Source organism: Oncorhynchus mykiss, chromosome 4 (assembly GCF_057628025.1).
Source record: "Oncorhynchus mykiss isolate SJ-2025 chromosome 4, ASM5762802v1, whole genome shotgun sequence".
In the NCBI taxonomy this organism is placed as follows: Eukaryota; Metazoa; Chordata; class Actinopteri; order Salmoniformes; family Salmonidae; genus Oncorhynchus; species Oncorhynchus mykiss.
This window is the reverse complement of record NC_143025.1, coordinates 80,072,324-80,086,652: the sequence shown is the minus strand read 5'-3', so window position 1 is coordinate 80,086,652 and position 14,329 is coordinate 80,072,324. Positions and strand designations below refer to the sequence as shown.

Below are 14,329 nucleotides of genomic sequence, written 5' to 3'. Positions count from 1 at the left end.
CTGATGTGTTTTGCACTGGATCCCACAAGCGAAGGGAAAAGGTGAGAGGAGGAGAGTGTCGATGCGAGAAGGAATTAACAAGCAAAGTGATCATGCTGTTTGTTTATGGCTACGATGAATGTGACCTGTATTTGCCTGTGATCAGGGGTGTATTCATTCTAGTATCATGTAGTAGCATAAACGTATCAATGTTACACTGAGCTGGGTGACTGGATTATGAATGAATCATCCAATTAAACGGCACCGACCACCACTTGAATATGACCACATTAATGCCAAATCCCTGCATCACTAATACAGACTCTCATACATGTGAAGAAGGCCTTGTTGTGACGTTGTATTAGTTAATGTGACGACTGTTGCTCATCGAATGATTACAAGTTTCTAATTACGTGATTAACTGAATCAAGCAATGATTAACTCATTAACCTGGGGCACCATGGGAAAACTATTTTTTATTCAGTTTCTATTTCCCAAATCAATTCAAAGAGTATCAGAATATCGAGCTGCTGCTATTTAACCAGTTGCCTCTAACAATCTCGTTCTGAACGCCGAATTTCAAAAGAGAGAGAAGAAATAAAGTACACAAGAGAATTTGTCAGCTATGCTATTCTAACCCTAGCCTTGCCCCAAACTGCCGCTCTTATGGGTCAGAATATAATGATGTAATTACGTGGGGAAGATCTCCAAGGATTCTCTGCGTGGACCGTTCCGCTGTTCGATTACGCACTTCTCCTGCGCACCTCCCTGCTCGTCCTCCCAGTGTCAGTGTCCTTTTTGGCTTAGGAGTCTGTACCCTCACCCTTTTCTCTGGGTGTCTTCTGAGGACAGACAGCTCTGTAGCTCAGAGCTCACAGTATAGCAATGAAACCCTTTAGATACCACGATTCAATGGGAGGTGGAGGCTAGGTGGTTCGACTTGAATTCACCCGCTTAGACACAGCTACTCATCGTAGCTTGGGTAGAAAAATATTTCTTTGTCCTCAAGCTTGCGTTGCGTTCTGGGTTCGTTGACTTTTTCAGGCCCTGCTGCAGCTTGGGCCAGGTAGTCTTCCTGTAAATTCTATACTCACAGGTTTTATACCCTTGGGTCAGAAGTGGGCGTAGCCGCCTTTAGGGCAATTCTCTGTGCGCACCAAGTTAATGAGGCAAGGTCCAGATTTTACTCAAATCCAATTTTAGACAACTAATTTAACATTTCATCTTCCCCAAAACATTCTCTTTGATTTGGATATTTTCCATACAACGTACAATGTATAAACATCAGACATATACTAGGAACACTCTTCACATTACAATGTTTTCATAATAACGTCATCTATTAACCTTTAATAACAGAACAAAAATGACATACATTTTCACATTCCATCTATCGTCATGACCACCATTGTGGTTGACGGAAACCATTGTTCCAAAGTCCCTTTATTTCATGTTTAATGTTCTGAGGCTGGTTCTCCATAGTAACAGGACAAAGGAATTTGTCTGTGGCCTGAGATTTACCAGGGGAGTGAGGGGCCATAAAACCCCCCACATCTTCAGACCCCTAGATCCCTCCTCCTCTGTTGGGGTTGAGAGATAATCTGTAGGGTTGTGGTCTCCTGTAACCTGACCTGATTAGGACAGTCATGACAGCCTTCAACTGCTGGTGAGCTGGAGGATTCTTACCAAGGTGTCAGAAACTAGATTAAAACCGTGACCACTATGAGGAAGTGATGCTATAGTGATGAATAGAGATGCTGCTGTATGGTGAGAAACTCATAGTGCTGAGACACTCTGAAAGAGGAAAGAGACAGAAACAGAGCAGAGAGAGACAGAGAGACAGAGAGAGAGATAGACACAGAGACAGAGCAGAGAGAGAGAGAGAGAGAGGATCATGGCTGACATCCCTCAATCATTTTTGGGATTGCTTGTGACCGTTTTGTACCTGCTAACAGGTAAGACAGAGGAGAGAGAGTAAGAATATGTCATTAGAGAGCATAGAACACATTTATTTCACACGGCCAAACTAGTTCAGTTTACATTTGACTAACATTATGATGACATTTCTGTTGTGTATCTGTTTACTCTTATCTTCACTATTGTATAATAGACAGTATATTACACTATTATTCACACTGAAGAATATCAATAAGAAAACCTATGAAATATAATGTCACCTGTATTACCAGTTAATAATTATCTGATGTCATACTCCTTCCAGGTGTCAGTGGAGAAATTCTCTCTATGTTCTCCAGAGTGGGAGATGATGTCAGTCTGCCGTGTAACAATGTGGTTTATCCAAACTGCTCCTCTACTACATGGATCTATAACAGAGCTGGATCTACTGGTACTATTGAAGAGGTCACATTGGGGAAGATCAAAGTTGACCAGACAGAGAGAGCAGACAGACTGAGTGTGGGGTCTAACTGTTCTCTACATGTTAGTGATGTCAGAGCTGAGGATGTTGGACTCTACACCTGTCAACAATACCTTACAATGACTGGACCAAAACATGGAGGTGATGCTCCTGTTCATCTGTCTGTTCTAACTAGTGAGTATTACTGTTTAAATCAGAGTTTAAATGTCACTGTGTATAAGTGTGGTGTTAATAATCATATGTCATGTGAAAACAGCCAACAAATACTGTATACCTTTTTCTCTTTCTCAGTCTCCTCTACCACACCAGTGACAGATCTGAAGCCTAATGTAATTATGACATTACGGTGTTCTCTGCTCTCCTATACACAACATGGAACGTGCCAGTCAAGATTTAGTCTCAGCTGGGGCCCTAAAACAGGTACTAATGCCCAGGACACACAGGATTCTTCCTGTGACATCACTCTGACTGTGACACTCCAGAAGAAGGACAACAACAGGAAGTGGACGTGCACGCTGACTGGAAAGGGAAACGTGAAGATCTCCATTGACTTCACCTCCACATTCTCAGGTATGTGTTCTTGTTATGCTCCTATAATATGAATAAGTTCACAAGATCTGTGGTGATATTAAAGTTAATATCAAACCTGATTCATTCTCCTGGTATTTGTGATATTAGTGATTGATGATGAATTTGATTTGAATCATACTGCTGTGTCTGATGATGATGATGATGGGTTATTTAATAAACTAAAAGAGGATGTTAATCTCCTACTGAATTAGATATTGAAGAAAAGACCACTGATAGCGATGATGTCATCTCTACTGTCCCAGGTAAAATACTCCCATCTGTATGATGTGTGCAGACATAGTAAATGTTTTATCTGTCCTCTGGATACATAGAACTGGGTACTGTGTTTTCCTTGCTGTGTCAGGGTTTGAGGCTGGGTCCAGAAGGTCACTTGAATATATGTTTTTCAGACAGTTCTGGTGTAACTTCTCTAATTCCCATCAAGACACCTAGCAGTACTCCACAACAGTATAAGACTGGTAATGTAAAAACAGGCCCAAACATATTTATAGGAAGTTCTGCTTGTCTAGTGCTCTAGAGATTGGAGTAGAGAAAGATTTAACATATTGAGTAGAGAAAACTCTACAGGCAACACAGAGTGAGTTGTGGATCCATTCTGTACTGTGATGTCACCATTATTCACCAATGAAAAGTGGTCACTCTGTTTTCAACTACTATCCAGGAAGTACAGCTTCTACTGCAAGACCAGCCTTGTCAACCACCTCCCCATCTTCTGCTGCTATTGTATTTAATACTATTTCCCTTCTCAGTTGTATTGTAGATTGTATGAGTGGTACAGCATGGGGCCAAAGTCAGATGTATTACCTGGGTCAACACAAAGCATATACAGTATGTGTATATGCAGTCTAACTTATGTTTTGATCTTCACATTTGCTGTGGTGCATTTCACACTTCTCTGTTCCCATATGAATCCCTGCTTGTCTATGTAACTCTGACATCCCACGCCAGTGCTAAACTTTAATGACATTAAAGTAAACTCCTGATATCAGTGATGAGTGAACGAGCACCCTGCTCTCTACTGTATATGTCTGATGATGAAGAGTTATTTAAAAGATGATGTTTTTCTCCTCCTGAACTAGATATTAAAGGGCACAGAAGATGGTGGTGACATCACCTTCAACGCCTCAGGAAAAATTTAATCAGAAATAGTACATCTTCCATTTAGCATCTAGATACATAAATGAGTACTGTTCCTGTAAAGTAGTGTTTCCCAAATGTTGGGTCAGATGCGCTGGTCCCTCATTCTTCAGACTGGTTTATAAAAAAAATACAAAAAATCTACCAAAGTCAAGACACTTGAATTCATATTTTTCAGATGGTTCTGATGGGACAACTCTGAATCATGTCAAGACAAACACTCAGGACCATAACAGCCCCAAACATATTTATAGGAAGTACTGCTTGTCTCGTGATTCAGAGATTGTTGTAGAGAAATATTTAGCAGATTGAGTAGAGAAAACTCTATAGGCAACACAGAGTCAGTGGATGTGGATCCATTCTGTACTGTGATGTCACCAGTATTGTCACGTTCTGACCTTAGTTCCTTTGTTTTGTCTTTTGTTTTAGTATGGTCAGGGCGTGAGTTGGGGTGGGCAGTCTATGTTCGTTTTTCTATGTTAGTTTTTTGAGTTTGGCCTGGTATGGTTCTCAATCAAGGCAGGTGTCGTTAGTTGTCTCTGATTGAGAATCATACTTAGGTAGCCTTTTTTCACCTGTGTTTCGTGGGTGTTTGTTTTGTTTTTTGTGTTTTCACTAGACAGGACTGTTTCATTTGTTTGTTCTTCCTAGTTATTATTTTTGTTTAGTGTTCAGTTTTGATTATATTAAAAATCGTGAACACTTACCAAGCTGCACCTTGGTCCTCACCTTCTTCCACCGACGACAGCCATTACAATTATTCATGAAAAGTGGTCACCTTGTTTGTTTTCAACTACTATGCAGGGAGTACATAGGCTGAGTACCAGTCTCTTTAGCTAACGTTCCACTCCTTGCCACTCCTTGTCATTGTCAAAGAGACTGGCCTTTCGGGAATATCAACATTCAATAGAGTACCACAGTGTGAGTCATCCTATCCATTAAACCTAGTGGTCAAATACGGAAATGGTTCCAATCCTTTTTCCACCATTCATTTCTCCTGTAGGGGATTTGAGATACACTTCAAATAAGGGCTGAGTTTCCTGTAGGCTTACTCTGGCATGATGGTTTGATAACCGTGTAATTCTCTCTCAGACAAGGTGACTTCAAATAAAAAACAAATTAGCAGATGTTAATGCAAATGTAGTGAAATGCTTGTGCTTCTAGTTCTGACCATGCAGTAATATCTAACAAGTAATCTAAAAATTTCACAACAACTACCTTATACACACAAGAGTAAAGGAAGGATTAAGAATATGTACATATAAATATATGGATGAGCGATGGCCATGCGGCACAGGCAAGATGCAGTAGATGGTGTAGAATACATTATATGCATATGAGATGAGTAATGTAGGATATGTAGGCATTATTAAAGTGCCATTATTTAAAGTGACTAGTGATACCTTGTCGTGGAAATTTCCTCCATTTACCAAATCATGAGAGCAAACCACACACAAGTCAGTTAGTTATCACAAAGTCCATCTTTAATTATATGAGCTCTATCACAACCCTGTGACTCTCAGATCAATTCAGTGCCTATCAATGAATTCTCTGAGAGTCCCTTACACATTGCAGCTGAGATCCTTTAATAGCAAAAAACACACATAGTCAGACAGCATAGACATAATAAATCATTCAGCTTTGTCTCCTTTCTCAAACTCAGAACCATAAACCAATCCTCCATATCAACAGGCATATATCAAATCCATCCTGTCTTGACAAGATCACAGAGACACACTGACTGGCACACAGACATTCTGGAGCCAAGAGATACACGCTTGACCTCTCCCCTCTCTCCGGCCCAAACAACTTAGTCTTGACATAGAACAGATACTGCAACCCCGCCACAGTATTATACAAAAATAACATTCTGATGAGAAGTAACAAACATATGATGAATATAAAACATCTTACCCATGTTACCAACCAATTCTGATTATTCCCCAACAACCTTTATTAAATCAATTTATTAAATGTATTACAGTGGCTGGAGTTGAGTCAGTATGTTGGCAGCAGCCACTCAATGTTGTGGTGGCTGTTTAACAGCCTGATGGCCTTGAGATAGAAGCTGTTTTTCAGTCCGTCGAGTCTTACTCCAAGTCTGAGTCACAAGTCGAGTCACGAGTACATCAATTTATATTAGGTCTTATTATGCAATTGTTTATAGTTGCCACCAAATGGCGCCAATCCCACTAATTTACTATTCATCACTACATCACACGTTCTACTTAATACCTGTGGTTCTTTACTTATTTACTACATGCAGTGCCAGTCAAAAGTTTGGGCACAGCTGCTCATTCGAAGGTTTTTCTCTATTTTTCTATTTTCTACATTGTAGAATAATAGTGAAGACATCAAAACTATGAAATAAGTCAGTATGTTGGCAGCAGCCACTGTATGTTAGTGAGAGCTGTTTTTTAGACTGTTGGTCCCAGCTTTGATGCACCTGTACTGACCTCGCCTTCTGGATGATAGCGGGGTGAACAGGCAGTATTTTGGGTGGATGTTGTTCTTTATGTTCTTTTTGGCCTTCCTGTGACATCGGGTGGTGTAGGTGTCCTGGAGGGCAGGTAGTTTGCCCCCGGTGAAGCGTTGTGCAGACTGCACCACCCTCTGGAGAGCCTTAAGGTTGTGGCCGGAGCCCGACAGGATGCTTTCAATTGTCCATCTGTAGAAGTTTATGAGGGTTTTAGGTGACAAGTCAAATTTCTTCAGCCTCCTGAGTTGGAAGAGGCACTTTTGCGCCTTCTTCACCACGCTGTCTGTGTGGGTGGACCATTTCAGTTTGTCCGTGATGTGAAAGCCAAGGAACTTAAAACTTTCCACCTTCTCCACTCTGCTGCATCCTGATGTGCACGATCATCTCCTTTGTTTTGTAGACGTTGAGTGAGAGTTTATTTTCCTGACACCACACTCCAAGGGCCCTTACCTCTTCCCTGTAGGCTGTCTTGTCGTTGTTGGTAATCAAGCCTACTACTGTAATGTCGTCTGCAAACTTGATGATTGAGTTGGAGGCCTGCATGGCCACGCAGTCATGGGTGAACAGAGACTACAGGGGGGAGCTGAGAACGCACCCCTGTGGGGCCCCAGTGTTGAGGATCAGCGGGATGGAGATGTTGTTTCCTACCCTCACCACCACCATCAGAAAGTCCAGGACCCAGTTGCACAGGGCGGGGTCAAGACCCAGGGTCTCAAGCTTAATGACAAGTTTGGAGGGTACTATGGTGTTAAATGCTGAGCTGTGGTCAATGAACAGCATTCTTACATGGGTATTCCGCTTGTCCAGATGGGATAGGCCAGTGTGCAGTGTGATAGCGATTGCATCGTCTGTGGACCTATTAGGGCAGTAAGCAAATTGGAGTGGGTCTAGCTCATCAGGTAGGGTGGAGGTGATATGATCCTTGACCCGATATTGTTCTTGTTTTTCTCCTTTGCACTAAAGTATCTCTACGTGCACAATCATCTTCTGCACATCGCTCACTTCAGTGTTTCATTGCTAAATTGTAATTATTTTGCCACCATGGCCTATTTATTGCCTTACCTCTCTAATCTTACTACATTTGCACACACTGTATGTGCATTTTTCTATTGTGTTATTGACTACATTTGTTTATCCCATGTGTAACTCTGTGCTGTCATTTCATAAACTTATTTTTCTTGCACTCTGACAGGTAAATATTTAGCCTGTAGTCCTAATATTTAGCTAGTGAATGGCCTAATATCTAGCTAATATTTAGCTTTTTACTTCAGCTACACATCACTTGCCTCTCTCTTCCAGCTGTTTCCATAGGCAACAGGCTACTCAAGCCTCTCCAGAATAGGCCATTCCTCTTCTCGTGAAATCCCAGGAAAAGCTATAGGCTACAAAAGCTATATGATATTTATTTGTATCATTGTTTATACTATAAAGCAAGCTTGCTCTTGCTAATTACTGAATGTAAAACAGGCCTACAGCATTGAAAATGCATGTTGAGGAGAGAGTGGGTTGGTGTGATCCCTTTTGGCCAGCCATGATAACATTGTTGCACTGATGAATTGCAAATAGTTTCACAGAACATGCAGAAATGTTCACAGTGAAAAAGAAGAACCAAAGGAATTGACAACCACTAGAAAAATGGAAATCACTTGCAAACCACTTGAACAACGATACAACGACATGCTGTACAAGATGAGCAGGCTAAATGGCATTTGTTGTTGAATTGCTACATTTAAATACAAGTTACTATATTAGTTTTCATTAGTCCTACATATATATTGAAGTATTATTTTCAGTTGTGACTATGACAATGAACACACCATGAAAGCACTGAGTGGTCTGAACCAGTATCTGTGTGTTAAGAGAACTTGTGAAAGGTCCTGTTTATATAGGCAGCTCTGCAGTAGGATGCGTTGATCAGTCGACTGACAGGAGAAGGACTGTAGAACGATACATGATCAACTTTCATCTAGTGTGGATGTTCACCAATGTTTTATAGTTATGTAGCCTATATTTTATCATAATCGTTACAGGTATTGACTTGGTGGACGGCCCAGGCCTTAACTCTGACACAACACAACTAACGTCATTATCACAACAGAACTACATTATCGATACTTGAATGAAATAAATCAAAAATTACACACACACACATGTTTACTTGACTTTTATGCTGTATAAATTGACTCTTTCAAATGATTTACTCTGGCAAGTTTGCGACCAGCTCCCTGCAGTAGGGAAGTAAAGCAGAAGTCGAATCCATCAGTTTGTATTTTAGTTTGAGAATTTTATTTTGAGAATGTACAAACAAAAAAGGTTGCTTAGCAACCAGATACCAACTGTGTTCTGTGGTGGAAAAAAGTGATGGAGTTCCAATATTTGCATAATCGTTGTGATTGGAGGATAGCTGCGAGGGCAATGTAATCAGGATCAATTCTCTGTCCTCCTCATGCTCATTAATGATAGAATGTTCATATTTGAAGATGTCATATGACATGAAATCCTTGGAGTGGATTAGCTAAAGAGACTGTACTCAGGCTAGGGAGTACAACCTCTACTGCAAAACCACCTCGCTGTTACTGGCCCAAAGCTCTTAACCACTAAGCTATAAGCATCCTCTACTTCACACTTCTCTCTTCCTGTGTGAATTTCTGCTTGTCTGTGAAACGCTGATGTCTTTTCCTGCTAAATGACGTGCAAGTAAACAGCTCTGCATCCCCTCTCTGGTTCTCAACTAAACTAGACCCCTCTCTTGTTATGTCAGTTACTGAGCTAACACGTTTTAGATAAGTAGTTAGTAATCATGGCTGATTAGGGGGCCCCCATTCATTTTGTTAGTCATTCTCACCCAGATATCCAATTAACATGGCATGTCATTATAAAATGTGTAGAATTGTAGCTGAAAAAATTGTCTCTCCACCCCATGGCAAAATGGGTACAATTGCATAAAATTTGCTGCAAAACGGACAGAAATTTATATTAAAGGTGCTAAATGCAGCTGTTTTTATCTCAATATCAAATAATTTATGGGTAACAATTATGTACCTTACTGTGATTGTTTTAAATTCAATTAAATAAACAAAAACAGCTTCTTAGCAAAGAGCAATTTCCCAAGCAACAATGTTGTAAAAACTGTCTGGAAGTGGTGTGAGAGGGGAGGGACAAACTGAAAAACGTCTACTATTAGCAGAAAGGTTTGGAACTCTGTCTATGAACTATTTTACAGCATGGTGATGTCACTATGGAAGGCTAAAAGTATCCCACCAAACACAGGCAGAAATGTCAGGCTATCTTTCATTTTAATAATAATAGTAATAAATATATATATATTTTACACATCAGATACAAACATAAATATACGAACAACAGCTTACTCACACAAACAACGACTACATCTCATCTGTTAAAACACTGTATCCCATGCTTTTTCAATGAACCATAAACAATTAATGAACATGCACCTGTGGAACGGCCGTTAAGACACTAACAGCTTACAGACGTTAGGCAATTAAGGTCACAGTTATGAAAACTTAAAGAGAGCTTTCGACTGTCTCTGAAAAACACCAAACGAAAGATGCCCAGGCTCCTTGCTCATCTGCGTGAACGTGCCTTAGACATGCTGCAAGGAGGCATGATGACTGCAGATGTGGCCAGGGCAATAAATTGCAATGTCAGTACTGTGAGACGCCTAAGACAGCGCTACAGGGAGACAGGACGGACAGTGGCAGACCACGTGTAACAAAACCTGCACAGGATGGGTACACCCGAATATCACACCTGTGGGACAAGTACAGGAAGGCAACACCAACTGCCCGAGTTACACCAGGAACGCACAATCCCTCCATCAGTGCTCAGACTGTCCGCAATAGGCTGAGAGAGGCTGGACTGAGGGCTTGTAGGCCTGTTGTAAGGCAGGTCCTCACCAGACATCACCGGCAACAACGCCGCCTATGGGCACAAAGCCACCTTCGCTGAACCAGATTGGACTGGCAAAAAGTTATCTTCACTGACGAGTCGCGGTTTTGTCTCACCAGGGGTGATGGTCGGATTCGCATTTATCGTCAAAGGAATGAGCGTTACATCGAGGCCTGTATTGATTTGGAGGTAGAGGGTCCGTCATGGTCTGGGGCGGTGTGTCACAGCATCATTGGACTGAGCTTGTTGTCATTGTAGGCAATCTCAACGCTGTGCGTTACTCGGAAGACATCCTCCTCCTTCATGTAGTACCCATCCTGCAGGCTCATCCTGACATTTCCCTACAGCATGACAATGCCACCAGCCATACTGCTCGTTCTGTGCGTGATTTCCTGTATGACAGGAATGTCAGTGTTCTGCCATGGCCAGCGAAGAGCACAGATCTCAGTCCCATTGAGCACGTCTGGGACCTGTTGGATCAGAGTGTGAAGGCTAGGGCCATTCCCCCCAGAAATGTCCGGGAACTTGCAGGTGCCTTGGTGGAAGAGTGGGGTAGCATCTCACAGCAAGAACTGGCAAATCTGGTGCATGAGGAGGAGATGCACTTACTTTTGATTTTGACCCCCCCCCCCCCTTCAATCAGGGACACATTAATCCATTTCTGTTGTTCACGTCTGTGGAACTTGTTCAGTTTGTGTCTCAGTTGTTGAATCTTGTTATGTTCATACAAATATTTACACATGTTAAGTTTGCTGAAAATAAACACAGTTGACAGTGAGAGGATGTTTCTTTTTTTGCTGAGTTTATATAAAACACAGGAAATCATGTTTTTGACTGCACTGGGCCTTTAAAACGGCAACGTTTTCTCTCCACCCCACAGAAAAATGTGTATAATTGCAGGAAACGAACTTTAAAACGTAGATGTTTCTCTCCACCATCAGGAGGGGGGCCTGCTGTAAGGTCCCCCACTAACCAGACCCTTCTCCCCTCTCTGGTCGTCTCAGGCTCTCAGAACCTCTTCCTCACGGTGACTGTAGGAGTGGCTTTGGCAGCAGCGGTGTGTGTCACTGCTGTTGTCATCATAGTATGCAGGAGGAGAGACAGTAAGGACTTACATTTGTCTCTGAGTTTAATGGAGTGCATTAACTACACAGTAATACATGGAGACAGACAGTTGTTTCATTGAAATTCTTCTGATTTCTTTTATTTGTTCTTGTCAGAGAATCAAGTGCCAACTGATAACAGCATTGTGAGTGACTGTGACTTAATTAACACAGTTAGTTATTTTACTTTAATAATTGTATAATACACCAAGAGTTTGCACTATCATTCTATTGTTTTTAATATATTACATCTGTTATTAATTGATAAAGGGTCTGAATGCAGTAAACCACTCCACCCCACCAACCAATGAGGACAAGGTTAGTGCATCAACATTCTAATGGAGTTTGAAACATGATTAATATGAAACATAATCTGACCCAGTTGTTATCATGCAATCAGACTAATGTCCAGTTTAAATGATTCATGTTTCAATAACCATGTTGAACCTTGTAGAGTCAACCTGCTGACAGAATCACCTATGCCTCCATTGACCACTTCAATCAAAATCCCCCTGAGAGAGTTGATGTAAGATAAGCTATACTGAACATTTTGTGATGGTATCACTCTCCCTCATACACACTGTTTAAAGCCTTTACTTTGTTGTGTGTGTGTTGTCTCTGTAGGCCCAAGGTGAAGATGCAGTGATGTATGCCTCAGTTATGCCCTATTCTGGCAGAGGGAGAGAGACAGAGAACCCTGCTGACCCCAGCTCCCTCTACTCCACTGTCAAGTAACCTCAGGGAGACAAGACATAAGGAGAGACAGAGAACCCTGCTGACCCCAGCTCCCTCTACTACACTGTCAAGTAACCTCAGGGAGACAAGACATAAGGAGAGACAGAGAACCCTGCTGACCCCAGCTCCCTCTACTACACTGTCAAGTAACCTCAGGGAGACAAGACATAAGGAGAGACAGAGAACCCTGCTGACCCCAGCTCCCTCTACTACACTGTCAAGTAACCTCAGGGAGACAAGACATAAGGAGAGACAGAGAACCCTGCTGACCCCAGCTCCCTCTACTACACTGTCAACTAACCTCAGGGAGCCAAGACATCAACATGAAGACTACACTCTCTCATTCACACCCTGATTCCAGACCTGATTTGGTTCTAGGACTATACATTTTTGTGCTATTAATTAAAAGGGACAATCTGCACTTGTTACATCCATTTCTGGACATATTAATTAATGATGTGCACCCACTGACTCTAGAAAAATAAAATGTAGAAATGCCTCATGAGTTTAATTAAACTGTCATAACCCATCAGAACCCAAAATATATGCTTGTTTTACTCCAATGTTTGTAATCAAATGAAATGTAAACAAAACACACTGTATAGCCTCAAAACATGGTTTAAACTATAATGTTGATATCATGGATGGCCAGTCCTTGCGTCTATAGCTCTGTCTATGAGAGTGGTTCTCCTGCCCCATCCCTGAGCTCTTCAGCAAAACAATGGCGGAGAGTGTGAATGCTTAATGTTTCAACTGCTGATTGCCTCTTTAAGATGTGTATATTTGATTGATGTAGACCAATGAGTTGGGAGACAGGAAAAGTGGAAGAGTTTGAGAGTCAGAAGGGCATGATTCAGATTCAAATTCATGCTGACTATAGCCTAGGCTATACAGTAATATACTGCATATGCACATATAAAATATTACTGCCCAATGTTACACACTACTATCCAGTGTGTACAACTTCTACTACAAGACCAGAGTGTGGCTACTTTGCAAGAATCTCAAATGTAAAATATTGTTTTGGTTACTACATGATTCCATATGTGGTATTTTATAGTTTTGATGTCTTCACTATTATTCTACAATGTAGACAATATTCAAAATAAGGAAAAACCCTTGAATGAGTAGGTGTGTCCAAACTTCTGACTGGTATTGTTGTTATGGTGCGTGAATGAGGACCCAAAAGCGAATTAACGTAAACAGAGTTTCTTTAATAACGAAACATACGTAGGCTCAGATGGACCGGCAGATTCCGACAGGACAGGACAAGGTTGCAGCAAACATGACGATAGTCTGGTTCAGGCATGAGTAACACAAACGAGAATCTGACAAAGACAGAAGCAAAAACAGAGAGAGATATAGAGGACTAATCAGAGGGAAAAAGGGAACAGGTGGGAAAAGGGGTGACGAGGTAGTTAGGAGGAGACAAGGAACAGCTGGGGGAAAGAGGGGGAGAAAAGGTAACCTAATAACGACCAGCAGAGGGAGACAGGGTGAAGGGAAAGGACAGAAACAAGACACAACATGACAATACATGACAGTACCCCCCCACTCACCGAGCGCCTCCTGGCGCACTCGAGGAGGAAACCTGGCGGCAACGGAGGAAATCATCGATCAGCGCACGGTCCAGCACGTCCCGAGAGGGAACCCAACTCCTCTCCTCAGGACCGTACCCCTCCCAATCTACTAGGTACTGATGACCACGGCCCCGAGGACGCATGTCCAAAATCCTACGGACCCTGTAGATGGGTGCGCCCTCGACAAGGATGGGGGGGGGGGGGAAGACGAGCGGGGGCGCGAAGAACGGGCTTGACACAGGAGACATGGAAGACCGGGTGGACGCGACGAAGATAACGCGGAAGAAGAAGTCGAACTGCGACAGGATTAATGATCTGGGAAATACGGAACGGACCAATGAACCGCGGGGTCAACTTGCGAGAAGCGGTCTTAAGGGGAAGGTTCTGAGTGGAGAGCCAAACTCTCTGACCGCGACAATATCTAGGACTCTTAGTT

At 42.0% G+C, this 14,329-nt stretch overlaps 1 protein-coding gene across 3 annotated transcripts; it reads left to right on the top strand.

The window, feature by feature from the left end:
• The first annotated feature begins 1,457 nt into the window (after positions 1-1,457).
• Positions 1,458-12,632, top strand: LOC118964463 (uncharacterized). Of its 3 annotated transcripts, XM_090233112.1 has the most exons (8): positions 1,841-1,934; positions 2,201-2,530; positions 2,648-2,926; positions 11,480-11,578; positions 11,696-11,724; positions 11,849-11,896; positions 12,033-12,104; positions 12,203-12,632. In XM_090233112.1, exons 1-8 carry the CDS (start codon positions 1,874-1,876, stop codon positions 12,311-12,313), a joined length of 1,029 nt encoding a protein of 342 aa, XP_090089238.1. In that variant the 5' UTR covers positions 1,841-1,873; the 3' UTR covers positions 12,314-12,632. The 3 variants fall into 3 exon arrangements, with proteins under 3 accessions (XP_090089237.1, XP_090089236.1, XP_090089238.1); XM_090233111.1 differs by lacking the exons at positions 11,480-11,578; positions 11,696-11,724; positions 11,849-11,896; positions 12,033-12,104; positions 12,203-12,632 and adding exons at positions 3,139-3,189; positions 3,337-4,790 and having other exon boundaries at positions 1,458-1,934; XM_090233110.1 differs by lacking the exons at positions 11,480-11,578; positions 11,696-11,724; positions 11,849-11,896; positions 12,033-12,104; positions 12,203-12,632 and adding exons at positions 3,139-3,189; positions 3,609-5,048 and having other exon boundaries at positions 1,481-1,934.
• The last annotated feature ends 1,697 nt before the right edge of the window (positions 12,633-14,329 follow it).